Raw genomic sequence first — 22,804 nt, 5'->3', positions numbered from 1 at the left:
GCTGAGGCTGATGGGAAGGTCCATTAGTTTTGCAGCCATCTGATTATAAACCAAAGTATGAGACAAGTAAAAGATTTGATGCAATTAAGATGCTAGTTAAAAGGTTAAGAGGTCGCAAAGTTATTACGATTTATCAGGAATTGCGCGAAATATGATTTGACTCATGTTGGCACTAAGAGTAAAGCCATACGGATTTATCCTCTGGGGATCATGAATGCCTGTACAACATTCCATGGTAAGCATCCAGTAATTGTTGAGATATATCAGTCTGGTTGCGATAGTCCAACATTCTAATCCCGAGAGACGTGCCAAACAAGCAGAGCTAAAAACAACAGCAGAATAAAGCCTGAACAGATTGTTTTAAATAACCCCTTTCTATCATTGGCGAGTACATGTCCTACCTCCTCCCCCCCCCCCCCATGGCCCTCTGTGGCCTTCCATTAATTCTGTTTCATGGGACAATCAGGTACATCTGTTTCTCAGCGTCAGATAGACTGGATTTCCATCTGAGAATTCATCACCTCCAAAAAGGATGCCTCTATTTGCCCTCCATCTTGGCTGGGCTGTATTATAGCCTGTCTGCCTGTCTTCATAGCTGATGCCAAGTCCTTACAGATGCTTCATCATTTCCTCTTTCCACTGCCAGTCATTTTTCAGTCTTTCTTTCTTTTCTTTTCTTTTTTTTTTGTCTTATTATTATCTGCCCAGAGTGGGCACTCTCTGAAGGAGGTCTGTTTGTGCTACAGCCAGGCTCACAGCTATTTAGTGGCTCTGCTGTTTTCTTTTCTTCACCCTCTGTTCAGTTGGAATACCCCAGGGAAATTTGGCTGTGTCTCTGATATCTTTTCTTTGTCCTGCTGACCAGTTTTTGGGTTTTTTTTTTTTGCAGTTATGCAAACAGATGAGGAAACTGTCACTTATTTTGATGTCTAATTGTCTCCTAAAAGGAATGTTGTCTAAAGTGTTTTTAGTGCAGTGCAGTGCTGCTTAAAAGATATCTATAGCTATCATTGTATTTGTAATAAATGTGTATTGTACATATTGTGTGTGTGTGTGTGTGTGTGTTTTTTAACAATGATCTAATTTTGAATAGATCACCAAATATTGACATTTGAGTGAAGAATCTCATATGTAGACATCAAGAAACACAGTTAGTGCCAACATCCCCTTAAAGCTGTTCTGGTGCTGTTTGAGTGAAATGACAACACAGTCTTGTGCGACTGGTGAGTTGTCTGCCACCTGGACTCAATTGAAAGATTCAAGTGTCTTAATTGGACACGGGTAAAGAAGCTCGTACTCCATTCAAATGAGGCAAGAGAGGTTCACACTTCTTTCTGTTTCCTCTAAGAGTCAGACTGAAAGCCAAATGTATGATATGACAAAGCTGATGATGATGATGACGACAGAGATAATGTAATGATGATGATGATGATGATACTGATGACGGCAATCATCATTATCAGTGTCATCATGTTGTGCTTTAGTAGTTCTGCAGTCTGGATAGTTCAGGATTTTTATGACAACAACCTCTAACAGCAAAATTGTCAAATGGTGAAATAATGGTGATGGATACAGCGGTGACAGTCGTGCTTCTTATTTTTAGCTCTGCAAGAGTGAATAATGAGGCTCTCCCTCTTTTGCCCTCCCTCTCTCTCACTCTGCCCTTTGCTTCAGGTCAGAACATCACGTTCCCCCCGGTGGCTCTGTGGGTAACTGTTGGCCTGGCCGTGTGTCTGCTGGTGCTGCTCATTGCCCTGGCTGCTGTCTGCCGCAGGAAGATCAAGGAGAGCTGCGAGGAGGCCAGGAGAGAAGGTAGAGGGGATGAGAGACAGAGAGAGAAAGAGAGAGAGAGAGAGAGAGAGAGAGAGGGGAAACAATTCATTGGGGATGACTTTCTATGTTTCTATCTATGTTTAATCCTCAAGGTTGGATAAAAGCATGTTTTAGACTATCTTGTGTTCATTAGGGGCAATAAAAAAAGTTAATCTCAGAGGAGTGACCACTTGAGCTATGTGCACAAAAAGATAAAATAATGAAATTATTATTATTTTTTTTGGCCTTCACAGTTCAAGGGTCTGCTCAATAATTGATGCTAACCTATCATGCTCTCTGGCACTTTCATCCCTTCATCATTAAAATTCAGAAGGACTTCTTAAAGTCTTCAAATAGTGGGCCAATAGATGATATGCATAATTGCTACGTGTTGCCTAGATCATGTGGGAGGCACAACGCAAGAGACAAGAGCAGAAAGCAATGATGAGATGTTAACTGCTCAAGGAACTTTGAGTATCCAGACGGAGTTCTGCTTAATGGGTATAGGCAGGATTCAGGATCGTGGGACACATATCTTTGGCAAAGAGGAGCATCATTACTCGGGTCCAGTAATTAGCGTTGCGGAATAGCTGAGGATCGCCGCAAGTGCAAAGAGAAAAAGTTTCGAAATGAGATAGATAGTGCAGAGCCACCAGCTCTGCTGTAATGAGATCCGCTCAGAGTGGAGGAGACATTTAAATAAAGGTCAGCCAGTGTCTGCACCAGGGCCCAGAGGTTTGAAAATAAATATGGAAGTGACACAGACTCAGAGGAAAGAGTAAATAGCTCTATGGAACATATGAAATCAAATGAAATGGAAAGAGAAATATAATGCAGTTCCTCCCACGGGCAAAAGGCTCCTAGGGCTGTGGAGCCCTTTTCTTCAGTGGAGTGGATGAGGAGCTACGTTTCTCCGCCTGCAGCTAACACTGAAGGCGGGATTGATTATGTGGTCATCCACTGTCCGCCTTATTGAAATGTTAAGTCTTTTTCTGTACCCTGCCAGCAATGCTTCTGCGCTCTTTGGTGTATCCAAGCACGAACCTGAAGAGTGCGAACGCTGCCTTTATTCACATATCATGCAGACTCTCATACTCCTGATAGAATGATACTGAATGAATACAGATGTGGATGGGCTTAAAATAGGATTGCTATGCACATATCCAGAGCTGTGGTGAGGACAGGAAGCAGAGAAGTGCAACCTAATTGTGGTTGTCTTATCTTTTAATGGCGTTTTCCCATGTATTGGCCAGATTGAAGTTGAATCTGTCTTCACCGTGTCTGGGTAGGGAGGGTGGAAGGGTCGGTAAAAGTGGAGAGGAGAGTCATTTTTCTTCCCTGTCATAATGTATGTGGAGAACCTGAATGTGTTTCATAACAGCACAGAGCAGTTTGTGGTATTGCAGTTGGAAGTGAAAGCTCAATTCCAGAGGCAATGTTGTATCTCAACACCAGCTTGCCTCTGTTCTCTCTCTCTTTTCTTTCATCCCTCTCTCCTGTCCTCCGTTACATAATGACTGTGACTATGTATCTAATATATGTTTTCAGTGACCTAACCACTGTTCCATTTCTCCAAAGCTCATTTTACATTTAGATAAGCATATGATTTAATCAGAGTTACGCTTGCCGATCATGTGTAGGTGAGGGTCTCCCTTGTGTGACGGATGAAAGTCATAAGGGAAACAGTGTTTCCATAAGGGGATTCTTAACCAAAGGGATGCACATGTTTCACAGGGGTCAACCCTCGGTCTCACCACCGATAAATACTGTGATTGATCGCTTTTATGTGCATGAGACTCACATGAAATAACAGACAGTGTGTAAAAAAACAGACATTTCTTAAAATCCCAGTCCAAAGATTGGCAAAAGAAAGCTGTTTCCTTTTTTAAAATGAGCAAAATTGTTTCATTTTTGTCAGCAAGAGTTGATATTCAAAGGGAGAGAAAATAAATTAAAACCTAACGCAGCGCAGCGCAAATGCTGCTGTCATTAAGCCTTATGTCCTAATATGCACAAAGGATTTAAAAAGAAGAATGTCCTGCTGTTTCTAGGGTGCAGGAATGAATTAATTAAGCCAACTAATCAGTGTATTTATAGTACTATAGGTTTACTAACTGGGGCCATTTGCTTTTGCTTAAATTTGAAACACTCATGAAGTCACAGCAGTGCTGGAAGAGATTCAGCAGCAGTGCTGCACTGCTTCTGTGTAGAGGAAACATAGTGGCAGAAGGGAGGATGATGAGGAACAGTAACACTCTTCTGGCTTCACTGAGTAGCCGTTTCTGTCCCCTGACTCTCTCCTCTTTTATGTGGTTTGTTCAGCTTTTGCGCTTAAGCCATAACCACTCTTCTTACCCCCACACATTTGGGATGCAGCCAATAGGGGCATAAAATTGTAACATTCTTGATGTACAAGGGAAGCAGTTCTCACTCCCTGCCCTGTGGATGCCCTCGTCTTCACCCTGACTTTAAGGTGCCTTTGAATGAGCCTCACTCTCCTATCAAAGCCATGGCCCCCCAAGGTATTTCCACTGCTGCCACAGTGGTGGGGACCGTAAGTCGATTTGGAGGTGTTGAATGAAGCAGTGAAGGTAAACAGGCTCACACATCTATGTGGATATTGCACCGCAATTCTGAAGATCCTGAAGAGTAGTGGTATATGTTGCTTTTTTTCCCAAGGTGCTTTATTGAAAGTGTACACATTATCAACAGGTTAATTAAAAATGATATTCTAGACATTCGGTTCAAGTATTTCATCTTAGCACCCGTCTGCTGGTGGAAAAAAGTTACAAAAAATCAAATAGCTTTATAACCAAAGCCATAAAGATAACGAGTCATAAGACTATGTGGACATATATACGGTGGACACAATAGTAATATGGGATTGGGACACAACATAACACAGAGGAAGAGAAATTAAAGAATGTGGTGTGGGTAGACTAATGCATATACAGGCTGTTTGAATCTGGAAACTCAGCATGTTCTGCTGTTGTAATAATAAGGATTTGTGCTTAATTTCCCCAGAGGATTATAGTCTCTGCTGTCAGAGTGAAGAAAAATCAGGCAAACGTACAAGAATATAAACAAATGAATTCTGTTGCCTTGACATTCAATTTTGTTCCATTATCAACTTAATCTCATGTATCAGACACTAAATAGTCAATCACAAGGCTAATTGTGGCCAAAACGGTATCATAGAGTTAATATCAGCAGCTCGGAGATCTGTCACATGTCCATTTTTAGCCTGTATGTGTGTGAGCACATGCATGACACGTGTTTATGTAAGTGTGACAGCCATCACTGAGTTGCCTCCCTATCTCTGTTGACAGTGGGTTTTCAGAGAGCCAGCAGCTAAAGCCTAATGTGATTACTGTCTTTGTAGAAGGGCTGGATAAGAGGTTAGGAGGTGGCTATGGCTCTGCATGTGTGTGTGTGTGTGTGTGTATGCTTATGATATGGTGTGGGTACCATTGTGTGAAGCTTCATCGTCATATAGCTCTTTCACTGGAGCTTGTCCTTTGAGCTGTGAAGGATGAGCTCACCATAGGCTTGTGATGAAGTGACTACATTGTGTGCCTGCTTTTGTACTGTGGCTCCCACTGATAATGACTCGTCTGTCTTCCCACAGCTGAAGAGGCCAAAGAGCTGGAAGAAGAGGAGTCAAAGACAGGTCAGCCAATCCACACCTGGTCAAGCCTAAGTCTCTGTGTGCATCGGGGACCTGCTGTATGTTTTAGCTAACACTGCAGCTGCACAAGTGCTCGTGGCAAATGCTGGGCAGGAAACAGCAGCAGCTGAAAACCCACTTATTAAACATTCACATCCTTTAGCTACAACTGATATTGAAATAGTGAAATATGTTTAATCTTTGGCATTCAGCACTCTAAGCTATGTAGTCAGACAAGACTGTAAACACTGTCAGAAACAGGCAACAGTGCATTTCATCCACCAAAGACAACAAGAAAAACAAATTACTGTTTTATCAAGTGGGGCTGTAAACAGAGCATTTCATTTTTTCACACGTGCAAAATCTCATTGAAATTTTCAATCTGGAATGGTACATATGTTATTTACTGCACGCAAAGCCTTGAAGCTACAAAAAAAATCGAATAGCACAAAAATCCGCCACAAATGTCGTCTGCCTTTTTTTTTACAACAAAGTCCAGGTGGCGGGTGGTAGAGATGGAACAGAACAAGTAACTGCAATGTTAACTTTGTTTCCTGAAGTGTGAGTGAACGCTGATGAAGCATGAGTACACGTGAGAAATGAGACCAGCTCCAGGCACCAAATCCATTCAACACAGCAACCCAGTGGCTTAACTCTTCCGCTATGAGCGTGTGTGTAAGCGTTTGAGGCAGAGAGAAGGAGACGGGCACACTAATTTAGTGATGCCAACAAGCTGTTTTACATTATATGTTCCCCCAAAGCTACAGCTATAACAGTGAAATCTATCTTGTCTATAAATTTAATGGTAACAAGTTCCACAAGTTCCGAGTTGCACAAAATGCCAACAATAGTGCTGCCGTGTCCTGCACTCAAATGATGCTGTTTACCAAGCTGAATTGATTTTGCACTGAATCCTGGCAGAAATGTGTTATGCATATTGTTGACGCTTGGAATAAGTAGCTTTTCAGTTTTTATGATGAATAATACAGACAGACAGACATCACCTATGACAGTCTTTGCAATGCGTAATGCTACACAGAGTTTGGCAAGTCACTATTCGTTCCGATCTAACTGGTTTAAATCACACAACAACAAAAATTCACAAATTCCACATTTAGAAATATTGCCCCTCGGTAAAGCAACTGTTCACAGACAAGTATTTAAACGAGAAAATAAAGATGAGAGAGGCGCTTTAAGCTAAATGTTCTCTCTCAGCATGCTACCATGCTCACAATGGCGGTGCTTATGATTTTTAGCATGATCTTAGAAAACTCAGTTTAGTGTGTTAACGTGTTAATATTTGCAATTTCAAATAAGTTATTACAAACTCATATTTTGCTTTAAATACTACTACTGAACTAGGGCAAAAATACTCCTCCATGTGCTTCCTTTTCTGTGATGAGAGTGATGTGATATTTTGCTTAGTATGACCTTATGAGTCCATAATTAATTTCGGCATTAGCCAGCAGAGCAAGCTTCTTCTGCCTTCCCAGCCTTAGCGACTACCCCTGTCCCGAGCAGTTCTCCCTCAAGCGTTAATGTCATTAGAGTTATTCATTTGACTCCTTCTTTAGTCTGATTGAATTATTTAGCCTTTCTATGAACGGCAAAGTTAATACCATGTGATTTTAATAAGCTGAGAGGTGAAGGAGAGTCTCTGAGTGAAGGGGGACAATGACTTTTATTCTCTAATGCCTTTCTCATGAATGTTTCAGAGAGATCTGTGCACCCAGGGTGGGGGTCAGCCATCCCACAACTAGTGAGACTTAATAGTTCAGCTTTAGCTAAATGGGCAGGGCAGAGAAGAACAGAGCTAGGAGAGCTGTAGTACGCCTGTACTCTAGTGACAAGACAGTAACTTGCAGACACTCTTGCTCTCGCTGCCTCTCGTCATCGTCCATGCACCTGGTTGATCCAGGTGGACATTGTGGGCGGTGAGCTGGTGAAGTCAAGCTAATGGCTCTGCCTTCTGAGATCACTCTGTAAGCACTCCAGACAGGCAGCTTTGTTTTGCCATCTGGCTCCAATTGCGCTGACAAAGGCAGAGGTTCCTGCATGAGACAAAGGAGCTGAAATGAGCCCCACTTTAATAAACCCAGGATGATGGGGAGCCACGTTTGTGTGTTATCTTAATGAGCTGTCCAAAGGAGAGCGCGCCTCCCCTTTCAAAGCCAGCCTGATTTGAACAATAACCAGTGATAACTAGGGACCTGGGCTCATTCATTTGCAGTGGGGTAGGATCCCTTTGTTGCCTTTACAGCAGAGGCAAATAATATTTAACAAACAGTGGAGCTCAAATTCTGGATTTACTTGCAGGTGGTAAAGCCAACAGCAACCCCCTTGCACACACAAACACACCCTCATAGGTCTACACATGCACACACATGCAAAAGGGGCACCCACACCACAATCTACATCCACATGCAGAAATATGGAGTGTGTACAGTTCTTGCTGGCTTCATCCCTCATCTCCCCGCCTCCTCCCTGAAATGTGTTCAGTAATCTGAGCATGATGTGCTGTTTAGAGGGGGCTGCAGTCACGCAAGTGCAGTTCCTCCTGTCAGAAGCTGGCTTTAGTTTGTGTGCACTAGCCCCTGTCTCCCTAAATCCTGGACTCCAAGGAGTCAGGCCTTAGCAACAAGGAACCGGAAGATAGTGTTAGTCAGTGACCCAGTTCTTTCATAGACAAAGATTTGTCAGAAAGAACAATTTGGCACGCCCTCTTCAAAGGAAGTTCCATGTGAAAAACGGTTTTATTAACCCGTCTTAACTGAGGCGAGGTCCCTTGAATGTGGAAGGTTAGAGAATATTGGGCCTTTTAACGCTATAGCAGAAGCAAGCCCTAACCTTCACATCATCTGACTCCTTCACGCCAAGGCCACCACTGCAAGATGGATGACAGTTGCTAAAATCATATTAGAGTCTAAAGTCCAGTAGCTCATCATCCTAAATGTGTTAATTTTAAGAAGCTAGCTAAAGCTGTGTAAAGGTGACTCTTGAGCAGACAGACAGAAACAAGGACAGGTGTACCAGTCAAAGTCACCTCTGTGCTTATTATATCCCTCCTCTGTCATGGCTGTTGAGTCATTCACATAGCAATGAAAATACAACACCTCCATGCACAGGGAATTTAATATTCGCCTTATGTCTCCCCAAAGTGTAGCATGTTGAGAGAATGAATGAAGTGAGTATGGCTGTATGTTGCTTGGAGAGATACAGATTTGTTATTATACTTATATTTTACTGAAGCTCGGAAACGATTTTTTACATGTCCATTTAACCATAAAAACGGCATTGTATGGAATTTGAGAACTAAGAATAAGATGAGAAATTAAATGATTAAATTTGTTTTGTTTTGTTTTTTAAATCAGGTTATTCCCCAATCGATTTATAGCCCAATATAAGCCACCAAATATAGAAATTGCAGGTGGTTCAGTTATAACTGCGTACTGAAAAAAATAAACCGAATACATGGCATTACCAGACCAATGCTTATTAAAAAGTTATATGCAGTATTTTTGTAACATAACCCAGTTTGACAGACCTGCAGGTCACTAATATACCATTCCACATTGCTACAGTTTGAATTGAGAGGGCCTTCGAAAGCAGCCCCAGGCAGCTCTGCTTGACATGTCCTCCCTTTTCACTGGCACCACATACTCATCCACTGGGCTCTCCCAACGGTCACACATTACTGACTAAAGATATGTAAATAGAACATTCATGTTGCCTTCATTATTAGATGTGGGTCACTGGATAACTTCAAGAGCGCTAATTAAAAAGAGCTCCCTGCACTCTATTGCTTAGTAGTTGTGCACACATTATTCAAGCGCTGCACTCATGTTCCTTGCTGGTTCAGCAACATACAGCAAGCTAGATGTTTACTACCGTGTTTTCTCCCAGGGTGAACCCTGAGAGATGCTGTTTTGGTGTCGAAGGGCAAGAAACACTGGTTAGATAATAATGGGAATTATGAACCTCCTATCACATAAACTTAAAGATAACGCTGAATTCTCTAATAATTTACAAGTAGATACTTTATGGGGTTGCTTCTTTCTCTTATTTTTGTATATTTAAAACCTTAACATCAGTAAGTGTTAGATTACAAAAGGAGATTGCTAGTCGTCTAGAAACTCTCCTCTCCTTCACCTTGAGTTTGGGAGGAAACTCATCCAGGATGTGCTGTACACTGAGCTACTTTTGCAACCTCTCAGAGATTATCTGCTGGTCCGTGAGGAAAAGGCCACCCGATCATTGTCAGAAGAGATAGAAGAAAAATAGCAGCTCCTAAATCATTTGGAATAATGAGTGTTGTCACAGTTAATAAAAGCAGTCAAACCACTCAGTGCTGTGAATCACAACAACATCAAGGCCAGTCCCACTGCTGGCTGGTTTGCATATTCAACAGAAGTAACAGTGTAAAGAGACCTTTTCTAAAAGGACAGTTGTACTTTAGCAGTGAAGGCAATCCTTTTCATGGGATGAATCCCCCGTACAGATTCCCTTACGTTCTCCTGCCATACCCCTCCCCTCTACCACATTCCCCCTTCTGTCATGTAATCTACGCTCCTCTGACAGCACAGCCAAGGCCCGGTGGGAGAGAGTGCCTATCCATCTCACTACCCCAATCTGCCTCCCCTGTTTGGTTCCACATGAGCACTCAGCTGCTGTGACTAATTAAATAAAGCGCTGTGCCCTCTGCTTCCTGTTAGCCATGGCAAGGTTGGTGCACAAAGATGGAGCAGAGGAGGAGGGAGGAGGCGGCGGTGGCAGGCTGGGGTAGTGCTGGTGGTGGGGGTAGCTGAAGGAGGAGAGGACACGATAACAACTACCAAGCCTGTAATGATGCTTTGGTCCATGAAACAACAGACACGAAAGTTACATCGATGCCGACATGATCAATTCACAGTAGTATTTCTCACAAATCTTTAAATGATACAATATTTTGAGCTCTCATGTTCATACTTGTTTTTTTTCTCTTTCCTTTAGCCATGACACTGCTGAAAAGCTAAGGCCAAGTGAATAAAGGTGAGTATGTGTTGCTCAGGTGTCCCCCCCCTTATCACAATTGCCTCGTATCCTCAGCAGTAATGCTCTGGAGGACAAAGTGTCTCTGGAGGCTATGGGTAAGTGCTGCTGTAATGAGGCTAGGCTGCATTAATTCAGCAGACAGTCAGAAGATATGAGAAGTCAGGAATCACAGGGTCACTTGCTGATACGACAAATCTATTTCATTTTATCTGGCATGCAAACATAAATTCCCTGGCCTGCTCAAAGCCATTGTAAGAGTCTGATTAATGGTAAACATTTAAAGTGCCACTCACACAGCCTGTCTTTCTTTTTCTCTCTGTCTGAAACTATGCTTATTCACTGTCATCCTCATGAAGTTTTCAGTCTGCCAACTTCCAATCTGCCAACAGCTTCTGAGAAGCTGCAGCAGACCATTTCACTGTTTACAATAGCCTTGCATTATAAGGTTAATGGCATGCTTTTGCTACATTTAAGCAATGTGTCACTGCTTTTCTGTGCATCTTTGGATAATCTTGAACATTACATTTATTTATCTGCAAATCCCATTCAAATCTACCCAATGTTGAAGATGTTCTCTACTTACAGGCAAGTTCACATTAACCGCACCATCATACTGGTAAGCTACATACCCCAGCTGCCACTGTAGACTTGCACACACTTACACAGTAGTTAAGGGTTAGTTAAAAAGATTTTGTTATGGGGTTGTACAAGGTTATAGACAGTGTATTACCTACAGTTCTATGGTAGACGTTTGGAGAGACAGTCAGAGATCACAGAAGCAGGACTATGCACTATTGCAGACAGGGTCAGCAGAAACAGCATAACTATTATAAATATCATCACATAATATATAACACAGTGTGATTTTATGCTCCTGTTGATCAGAGTAATAAGACAAAGTATACTGACCAGAAATTCAGCACAATGGACAGTTCCACTACTCACACTGTTAAGGAAGGTGTTTGAAACTAATCTAGACTGCTGATATTGTTTAATGACTTGTATGTGTTTCTTTTATATATACAGCACACCCATACTAAAGAGGCAGGCAGGAAACAAGGTTAGAGAGTAAGAAGTCTGATATAACATAGAGAGACCATTCAGATGTTCTTTTCAGACCAGAATATGTATTAAAAAATATTATTATATATATATATATTATATATATATATATATATCTATATATAACTTTAAAATATATTATATATATATTCATTCTGTTTTTGTCTTTGTAGGGGTCTCAGGTGTGTTATGCTAAATCTCCAGTTGTGAAAACAGCGTATCTTGACTATATTTGAATGTTGGACGGGTAGTTGTTTATCAGAGAGTAAGGCTGTGTACTCTTCTAAGGCTGAGTAATGACTATATTCCCTATTTTGTAATGACTCCATTCTAGCAGCAGGCTGACCTGAGGCACCAACAGTAATACAGTGGTTTGCAGGCATGCATTATCGACAGTGTTGGGAGCCAGGGTGCTGGCAGTGTCGGACCCCCATGGCCCTTGGGGAGAGGAATGGGACACTCCCAGCACTGGCCCCATATTCACTCAACCATGTCCATCCTGTGTCAGGCACTTTATCCCTCCCTGGACACAACACATGGACTTCTATAGCCCAGGAAAGCCCCAGACCCTGGAGCTATTTTGGGAAAGATACAGCACTGTAACCAACGGAGAACAGGAGATGTCAGAGCAGAGGATATTTTTGTGTTCAAAGCTTCTTTTTTATCTGAGGATAAAAATATTTTTTTCCATTTTGCTGAGACATTTGATATTTGATGCAGATATTTTTAGAGGCACTCCATCAATTTTGATTTGACAAGAAAATTTGACAGAAGTTTTCAGACAGGATGGTGCTAAAGTGATGGTGTCGCTTGTCTGCCTTTTGTAAGAAAATGAGACACAATTTGATCTGTTTAGCTGTTGGAAATATTCCCTGCTCTTTGGGACAACTTAAATTTATCGAAATCATTTAAAATTCATTCTGCTAATAAGGGAAATCTGTACTGGAAGTTCCCACATACTTCGACTTCAGCTGCATCTTTGATGCAGAACAGACATGATCTATATTTGGTGCCCATGTCTGTAGATGTGTGTGTACAGTATGGACACACATCTATTGCAGAGGAGGTAGAAAGAAATAAACTGGATGATGCTGCTCAGTCGCACCACTGTCTGTGAGTCACAGTTACTTCACTACTATCACATTACTGTACAGTGTGGACCTGCACTGTGTCTGTTCTTCACTGTGTCTCTAACTCTTACTTTAATAACCAGCAGTTTGGTGTCAGTTGTGTGAATACTTTTTATTACAAGGTTGGACAGTTACAGCTTGTTTTTATTATACCCTGATTGGCCATTGCCATAAAGCCGCAGCATGCAGAGTGAGTAGAAGATGATGGAAGGTGCAGAAAGTAATTTCCTGTAACTAGCCAAAATAAAGTCTGGCCAGTAGGAGTCAAAGAGAGGACATTTGTCATTACTGTAGTATCCACTGACCTTCAGCGAGACTGTTAATGCTAGGTAATATCCTGCGAGGCCTCTCTGCTGCTGAATCATCCTGGATCAATTATTCTAATATTTGTGTGGCAGTTTTACTATCGATTAATGCATTTATGCAGAGTGCGGCATATCTTATTTAATAAAGCAAGGCTCTGCATTTAATTAAGTCGTTTTAGAGTCAGGCGGCACTTTGTTTTCATGAACCTTTGCCTTATTGATACATGTGTTCAGTTGTGACTTATGTTTATCTGCTGGAACTTTTATTGTTTCATTACTAGCAGCCCAGCACACATAACACAGTAAATGGCTATCTGCAGCACTCAATACTTTGTACATTGTGTTCACAGCTTCATTGCCACCTTTAGTGGCAAAGACTTACTGTGTGCTATTATAAATACTACATACTCATCATTATGGCAACTTAGTAGTTCTGGAAACTTAGACAATAGTAGAAGTAATAGGATCAGGATCAGCATTTGAGACATTTTTTTTACTGCTTAAACTTAATAGTTGATAGTTTCACAGTGTCTGAATGAGTGTCTGAATATCAGTGTTATTGTTCTTTTGGCACCAGAGTTTATGCATTACATCACTCAACTGTATAATAAAAAATAATATCTTAGAAGGAACATTGTCGAGAAAAACCTTACAACTTTCCGGGTGGAATTCTGCATGGACTGCTAGACCTATGTGCACAATCTACAATGACTTTTTGAAGTCTTTTCTTGTTCATTTTATGTGTAAAGGGGAAATAATGAATGGAATTGTACAGAACCTAGACCTAGCCAGATATTGCTGCAAATGAGAGGAGAATAAAAATTCAAAGGCACGCATGAAGGGAATAAAGAAAAGTGAAATGAGGAGCAGCGTGGTCGGTCATCTACCTGACGACTTTCGATGAATTCCAATGAGAGTGCAGATTACATTTTGATTAAAGATTGGCCCTATAGGTGCAATTAGTGCTACATAATGGCACTTTCCAAGCTCCTCCAGCAGAGTTGTGAAATATTGATTTAATTCACCCCTATATATTCACTTAAACTCTGGACTGTCATGTAAAGAATATCTCATTGTTATACTTTGTTTGAAGTAATAGCTCAGGGTTTACTCTGTCATGGTTTTGTAAGTACAGTCTGCATATACGGAGGGAGGACGAGAAGAGATGAAAGGGGGAAAAATGGAGTGAAATTTGAAAGGGAAAAAATTGTCTATGTGTATTATGAAGCAAGCTGCAGTCAGGTGTAGGAGACGGGATGTGAGCTTAGTTGATGAGAAGGAGATTGAAGCAGTGGGAGAGACAAAGGGGAGCACCTTCAGATCCTCTGCTGCTGTATGTGGCAGGTGAGGCCCAGAAGACACTGATGATGTCAGACAGGACACTTACATTGGACTCTCTCCAGGGAGGTGTCTTGAAGTGGAGTTTGACTCACTATTCCAGTATCTCTGATCTCTGCATTATTTATGCTTTTGTCTCAGCCATTTATCAGCAATTTTATACCTCACAGCCTTATTCTACAGTACATCTCCTGTGATGGAATAGGGTGCAGCGACGATAGCCTCTGAGGGAAGCCAATAACCGAATATAGTAGCTCATATTGATATCAGAAAACTGTGGAATGGACAAGTGTGCTGCGTAGCAGTCTCTGCATACTGTTGAAAACCTTGGCAAACATCCATTCACATCAAAATAGTGCATTGAAAAATAAAATATAACGAGGAAAATGCTGTGCTGGCTCCACTTTCTTACCTTTATATTAATTTTTAGGACATGGAACTGGTAATATGTGAGCTGTGGTAGGAGCTGCACAGCAACTGAATCACTGATCAATGACAGCTAATGAACACGGCAGGAGTTCTGCTCTGTTTGCCTCTCGACAGAGAGCTGCCTTCTCCAGAGAGCTCTTTCTCTCCTGTTTTTGCCAGAAAAGCACAGGAGCCTTCATTGAAACCAACTGCCTCTGGGCTCAATTAAGTACCATAGATTACTCATAATGTAGATGAGAGACTGTGTACAAGATCAGCAGTGTGGTGATGTTGAAAATCACACACAAACTGAAGTGGCATGCATGGATACAGACAACTGGGACATTGTGAGGCTGAGATATGCCATGAATGTATAGGTGATCCTATAAAAAATCCATAAAGAGTCGTTAACAAGCAAATAATGTATTGTAGCTTCTTTAATAGAAGTGATTATCACAATGATAAAGATAGACATTATTTGCACACACAAAACTACACTCCCTGAGACTCTATGCACCAAAATATGGGCATCAGATGAAGCAAAAGGTCTGCACTGGATCTATAGTCTACATACATGGAGATAGAAGCACACCCGGCAAAGCCTGTGACCCTGCAGCAGAGTTAATGCAGCAGATGTATGTTTTACATTGTTGTAAAGGCCAATTAAAAGCTCCATGGTGACAACATGGTTTGCTTTGTGTGTGGTCACCAGGCTATTGCCTTTTTCGTCACTTAATAGTTCAGTTAGAGTTAACTACCAGTCTAAAGATCCAAGACACTCTTTCTAAAACAAGTCTTCAAATTTAAGAATCTCTGTTGCTTTGGCAACACGATGTCTCCCTTGAAGCATTCTGAATTTTTTGCATTCTGGAAATGTAGCATTCACCCCAAACCAACACAGCCTAGCATATTGTTTTTAAATCTATTCGAAAGTAGGAGCTGGTGTTTTTTTTAGATGGGTCCCAGCTTTATTTCATTCAAAGGATAGCTATCAAAGAGTATGTTCAGCATGAGAGAATGTACAGATGGCACAAACCTAAATACTGAACAGCCCTCCCCCACTGTGGTGAGAATATGCTAAACATGTTGTCTTCTTGAATGGTGAGATGACTTTAATGTGTAGCTTTCTGAAGTGTGCACACATTATCGTGAAACTGCAGGAGAAGTTGCACATGCTCGGATAGATGGAACTTAAACATGCGGGTCTCTGCATGCTAACTCACTGCTCCAGTGCTTTTATACTGTAGAAGTAGATTAACTAATGAGATAAGGAGAATCAGGATCAAACATGCAGAACGAGTCATTCAAATGTAAGGGCGCAGAAATTATGCTGTTAAAACGTACTCGATGACACTGACTTGAGAATTTAATTCCTCCAACTAATACATCAGAAATGATTGTTTCATTGTGTCACATGCAGCTAATTAGTGGTTTATTTGTGAATATTCAACCTGTCAGTCAGCAAGAAATTATAGTTTTACTCTCATTCCCTACGGTTGGACATTTCAGATGCTATATTCAGACCACTGTTTATCACTTATAACTTTTTCCATTGTTGTCTTCAGACTGTGATGGGGTTTTTTTTTAAAGCAATTACCCAGAAGTCTGTGTCATTTCCATCCCTCCATTTTAGAGTCTGGGACATTGGCAACAAGGTGCATGGATGCAGTTGGGTATTCAGGCAGCAATGGCCTATAATAATGAGCAATAATGGGTACTAAACTATTTTTACACATCACAAAACTGTTTTGTATTCTACATTATTAAAAAATAATAATAACAAACCCCAAAAGGTTGTGATTTACATCTGTGGCTGGCCATTATGGGCCAAAATGTCACAGTCCTTCGAACGACAGCCACCTTCATGCTGCATCAGTGAAAAGCACAGGTGGAGGATAGTTGCTTGCCATGTGCTCCTACTGTATGTGACTCTTTATGTTTCTCCCGATCAACATACTGAGAGTATAAGTGGTATAGGGCAAATGACTGACTTGCCTTTTGAGTTGGCCAGCATCCTGGTGTGAGCACTGAATAAACTGTGACACTTTCTTTTCCCCCCTTTCTACCTTTGTCCTGATACTGAGTCGCTTACCACCAGTCTCTTCAAACGATCCTTTAGACTGAAGTGAAGAATAAAGATTAATGCGCTTTCACGTCCCACCCAGGCACCCGGGAGAGAAAAAAAGTCCTATAATGAACACCAGGGGGGCTGCTTTTGGAGAGGGTGTGGTACCGCGATCATAGAAAAAGAGCTGATAACAGTGAAAGATTTTTAGAGTGTGATGTTTGCTGCAAACAGAAGGACCTGTCAGACACCTCACTCCACCTTATTCTCATTGGGACAAAGTGGAGTGGCCTGTAGTAAGAGCTGCTGCCTTGCTGCATCATTCATAGACATCATTGCTATACAATGTGACCTATGTGAAATATCACTGGACATTTTTTTTTACAGTCCCACACAGGCTGCAGAGATTTCTACACATTCCTACAACACTGTTAAATAACAGCCTGCAGAGAGAATGAGACACATGTAACCCCAATGAAAGAAATGCTAACATTTAAATGGACACTTTGAAACATTGTCAAATCATGTTTTTAAAAGAGAAGACTGGCTATTCGATGGCATATTTAAAGACATGCACCACACAGTTCACTTAAAGACTATGTATTTACATGCACGGTTAAGTCTGCTAATAATAGCCTCTTATATTTCTACCCACGCTGATGATACTAACCACTATTTAAATACAAATCACACCCCCACCATTTGTGTCCCACAGTTCCCAGGGGATCCTCTTTCCATCATAGCTACCTACTGTATATCGAGACATGAATTTGTTAAACTGTAAATGCATCCATAGAAGCGGATCTTTGCATCCGCTATGAGTCATGTACATTATACTTCATAATTATCCATTCTTGCACAGAAAAAATTGTCATGGTGATTGATCATCCGGTAATGATCTTTAAGTATCACCAAGGTTTAGCTTTTTCCTCATTATCCTGGAATACTTCTCCAAGGTTATTCACATAATAGCCTGGTGTTTGTCTTTGATAGTTCCTCTGATTGTTGTTGTTATGTTTCTGTCTGTTTTGAAGAGAGAGAAAAAAAACAGCAGGCCTGCTGTTTTTTTAGATGTCATGCTCCACAAGTATATAAATCTTTTTTTTTTTTAAGTGGGAAAGGGGGAAAGGAATATGGCACTTACATTTCAGTGTAAATGAGGAAAGAAATGAGCACAGTGTGGATTTACAGCGGTTCATTAGATTGGATCCACTGTGCCGCTGTATCTTTCACGTGAACAATCTCCTATAGCTCCAGTAAATTAGTGTGCCATCTCATGTACCTCCTGTAAATGAATCTGTCCATCAGCTTGTGTCTCAGGTGTTGGAGTGGAGGAATGGTTCTTCCCTGCCATGGCTGCTTTGGATTCTCAGACAGAGAGAAGCTATTTGTTAAACACTTAGAGTTAGAGTTTACTTTTTGATTGTCAGTTAAAAATTTTTTTTTTTTTAAATCAGTCATTTTAAGGTGGTTGTTCCTGTTATTTTGTACGATCCTAAATAACTGTGCTGCAGATGTTCATCCAGCGGCCTTAATTTCACCCCTGACCTCAAGCGTGACTTTTCTTCTCGAGACACACAGGGGTGAATTTGAATCTGCCAAAAAATATGCATGTGTGAAAATTGGGCTGTGTTCATTTGGATGACGGATAAGTTGGCAAGTTGGATTACCTTCTGACAGGGAGCAAATGGAAGCCAGACTACATTTTTAAATGCAGCGCTGCTCCGTAAAACAGATATTCTTCTGTGAGCTTTACAGTTTGCAAAGATTCCTATCATTTAGAACGACAGGCTTTATTACAGTTTCAGTTTTTGCTTTGACATCTTGAAGCGAAGCCCTTAGGGTTTCATTTAGGATTTATCCACATCACACCAGTCTGTCATGTGTAAAATGAATAAAAGAATGATAATCAGCGTCAATTAGGAGGTAGGAGAAGCTCACTAACAGAACTATTTTTGTGTTTCATGTGATGAAATATTAAGACAGACACAGTGAGTGTTTCAAAGACGAGAATACATATGCACAGAGTCACAGCTATTCAAGTTACAGTATATCTAAATCAAAAGTAGATTCATGACAGGTTTAGTACAGCTAAAGTCCTAAGGACAGAGCATGAGCAGAATTTTTGTGGGATGTGGGATTATTAGCTCATCTCTGGGTATTTATGTTGGACATCTCGCAAGTCCCGTTGCAAGCAGATCCATCCGACTGACTTGAATTATGTATCTAAAACCCGAACCCCCAAACATATAGGCAGCTATATTGCTTTTAAAAGCTTCAAGTAGGAGAGCTTCATGTGTGACATAATTAAATTCCACCCAAGTTAATTCAAACTGTTTAATGATGCAGGGAGAACAATTTCTTTCGCTGTGCTAGCAGTCGGGTGGTCCACAGGGGCTTTGAGTGAGGAGAGGCATTAGAGGTTCAGTACTTGTATTACAGAGAGGAGGATGTGTAGACGGAGACAGACTTGAAGGTTGTAGCATCCTTGGAAAAACAAGACTTCCTACTGGTGTGATTGTTTATTTAATGATGCCAAATTTGATTGTTTGTTTTGTGTGTTCTCCACTTTTTTCATTAATACAGTGCCCTTTACTATTACTAATAAAAATAATGCTAGAAAATTGTTGGTAATCTGCATGTAAGACCAACTCTTCCCTCTGCTTCTCTTAGTTATTGGGTCAGCTGTCGGTTATTGTGACCAGTGTACAGTGTTTCATTATTTTGGAAAGCTAATAACCTCTCCCACGGTGAATAGCCTGACATTATATGCATTGTGTTTTTGTGCCTTTTTCCAGGAGTCGGGGCCAGACGGCGGGTAGGAGATGAGTCTGGCGGGTAATCCCACTCCACCTATCCATCAACCCAGAGACTATTTCCAGTGTCCCCTTACAGAATGTCAAAGCCTCGCTGAGCAGAAGATGAGTCCATCATCCTCTTTCCAAGACTTTCCCTCGAGTTTCCATCAAAACACATAAACACATCATGTGCCATTATTTTCTATTGCCCTCCTCCCTCCCTTTCTGCCATTCGAGGGCCGCAGCAGTGAGCGAATGCAGTTGAGTGGGTTATGTTGTATGCAGTACGCAAAACAGAAGCTCTGTTTGAAAACTACAGGATGTGACAGGATCCTCTCTCTGTCGCTGACATCACTCCGTATGGGTTGTGATGGGGCATGTGCCAGAGATCTCCTGTCTAATAGGAAGTGAGACACTTAAAGAGATGACCCTGCCTCAGTTGCCATCACTGTCTCTCTGCCAGAGAGAGCTTGGCTCTCCCATTACTCCTGCACTTGCTAATTAGCGTCTGTCGCTGGAGTAACTTGTACCTGTCAGTGTGTGCCGCTCTCCTGTATTCAGTAACTTGAGGGAATTGAAATTGAATGCCAGCTAAGCTCCAACAAACTGCAAATGGTCCATGGGATACACCCTGATTTTCTCACTGACCTGACAGCCTTATATGTAAAAAAATGTTTTTAATGAACACAGACTATTTCAGCTAATTTCTACTGCTTGTGTGAAATGTTGTATCTCTTTCAGACTACGATCTCTACAGGTTGTTTTACTGCATTTCTTTTTTTAAGGTACTTGAGCAAGTCCCCGTGCCATATGTGCATGTGCCAAATGCCAAAGCCATTTGTGTCAACCTAACCTAGTGCCTATTTACATTAAAGAGACATGGTGAAACTGCCTGGTCATTGGTAATTATTGGTTCCATTCTTTGGGCCACTTTGTGTTCATTCAAGCAGAACAAGGTCGAGTTTATTACATTTCTTCACCAACAGGATTAGCTATGCTGCTCAAATTCACCCTTCCACTTTTCCATTAGTTGATTTATCTGTCGACTAGACTATTCTACATAATGAGTAAAACATGAATTATGGTCAAAGTAATACAAATATTTCATTTACATGCAGATCAACACTGACATGTTGAATTGTTCCCAGTTAGACACAGTCCTATTTTAGGGCTAATCCCTCTCTGTTTGCAGATGCTCAGTCATCTCAAACATTTTACTTGTTTTGAATAATGGATTTTCTCTGTGATTGTTTGTTGCTGTCATATGCGAAATAGCTACCTTGCATCAAGTGTGACTTGTATAAGCAGAATTACCTCCCCAATGCAGTGACACACACATGCACTGGAGCATGCACACAAACTGTGTCCTCTTCCTAAGCTGGATGAGACTGTTGATCAAACCCCAGGCTGTGCCCAAATGCGCAGATCTCTCTGTACAGTAGCCCTTGACCTTGCTGTGTGTCCTCATGGCCCAGACACCCGCCTGAAATTAAATTACAGATTAGTGGCTCCAGGCCCAAAGAGGGGTTTATTTGGTTGGCCCCTCTCTGAGAAGCGCTCGTTCTCTCATTCAGAGACTTGGAAAAATGTCATGGGATTTAAGGAAGAAATTGTCCTGAAGACATTTTCTTTCTTCTGACTGTGAGCGCTGGAGCCAATGGTCCCCTAAAACTGAAATGTCTACAAAGACTTTTAAATCACACATTGTAGGAGTATCGTACACAGGGCCGGTGGGAATGGGTTTGGAAGTTGTGATTGGTGCTTGGTAGCTAAATTTAAAAACAAAAAGTCAAGCTGAAGGAACTCTGAAGAAACAACTCTGTTTCTTACAAAATTGAAAAAAATCATTCTTGTAAAACAAAAGAACCAGCCCTCATTAATATGGATGTCTGTCAAGCCTTTTGCCATCTCTAATTCCAGATTACGTTTACTTCAAGCTATATTCAAAAATGTGTGTAAAGATTTCTCACTAAATAAAGGCACCAGCCATCACTTCTGTCAACGTGTCATGGGTTGGTCCACAGCCATCTCTGGACCAAAATAACGTTGATAATCTATCCATAGACATAAATATAGAAAGTCCAAAATAAACACCTTCCAAAGTACCTAAAAGTTACAGTAGGTGTCTCCAGGAGCACATTTGCCATGATGACACACGCATAATCTCACAAAAAACAACAAAAAAAAAAAAACAATTTTGAAGATTTGATTTTGATAAATCAGATTAATGAGGCTTTATTTTAGCGTTGGTGCACATTTTGTCCCCCATCACTGATGAAGTTGTGCCAGGGCTTTATAGATTTATTGCCAGGATGGACAAGAGGAAAGCTTACAGTGAACAATTTGTATTTAAATGTACATATGGGAATGTTACTAAAAACATGAAGACAGACCAGATTCTTCTTAATTAGAAACTAAATAAGTAGATGGCAACACAGGAGGTCTGTGGCATGCCACAACATAAGGGACACTGAGTCCAGACTGTGAATTGAAATTCATTAATGTGACTCTAAAGTAACTACTGAAAGAAAGAAATTAGGTCTAAATGTGTCCAAACACATGGCAACATAAAGCACAAGCCCGCTATCAGTTTACTTCACTACAGTTCATCACTTCACTTACTTCACAAATGCGTAATTGATCACACTTAATGTCACCTTTCACAGACCCGGGCACAAGAGGATAAATCTTTAAGAGGCTTATGTCACATCTTTATTTATCTATCAAAATAAAAGACTTGGCGAGGTTTAGAGTTGCCCCACAGCCAAGCTTTAGACTACACCACACACATAAGGAAAGATTTCACAGATTAAATTGTCTCCAGGTGTCAAACTCATGCTATAAGATCAGAAAATAATGGTGCATCACACAAAAACACTTTTCCCTGAGGGCCCCTAAGGTACATTTGTACCTTGCCTCAACTGTTACCTTTAAACGAAATCACAAAAGCAAAATCAGTTTTTTGGTAGCTGGCCTTAAATAATATGTGGAGGGTTTGACTAAAATATAAAGCTAAATAAATGATTTGATGTGATAGATTCCTACTCATAACAAAGCTGATCTTCTCATGGGCATGGTTTCAGTCCTCTTTTTCAGTTGCTGAGAGCAGTGTTTGTGAGCATCAGCCATTTCCACTGGCAGCCCTCTTGCTTTCCAGTCATGGCAAGACTAAACAGTCTGTGCTACAG

General features: G+C 41.0%; 1 protein-coding gene across 6 annotated transcripts in view; it reads left to right on the top strand.

Annotated features, from left to right (window-relative positions):
* Positions 1–20,507, top strand: part of cd276 (CD276 molecule) — a 62,993-nt gene extending 42,486 nt beyond the window's left edge. For 4 of the 6 annotated variants that reach the window (XM_019278896.2, XM_010731810.3, XM_010731048.3 and 1 more), the window contains exons 5-8: positions 1,675–1,812; positions 5,441–5,482; positions 10,469–10,507; positions 19,617–20,507. In XM_019278896.2, coding sequence (XP_019134441.1) covers positions 1,675–1,812; positions 5,441–5,482; positions 10,469–10,491 — 203 coding nt within the window. In that variant the 3' untranslated portion in view covers positions 10,492–10,507; positions 19,617–20,507. Of the gene's footprint in view, positions 1–1,674; positions 1,813–5,440; positions 5,483–10,468; positions 10,508–11,095; positions 11,127–19,616 lie in introns of all 6 variants that reach the window. The other 2 variants (XM_027281368.1, XM_027281369.1) reach the window with 2 other exon arrangements.
* Positions 20,508–22,804: the final 2,297 nt, after the last annotated feature.

This window comes from Larimichthys crocea, chromosome VIII (assembly GCF_000972845.2).
Source record: "Larimichthys crocea isolate SSNF chromosome VIII, L_crocea_2.0, whole genome shotgun sequence".
NCBI classification, from domain to species: Eukaryota; Metazoa; Chordata; class Actinopteri; family Sciaenidae; genus Larimichthys; species Larimichthys crocea.
This window is presented reverse-complemented; position numbering and strand designations above follow the sequence as displayed.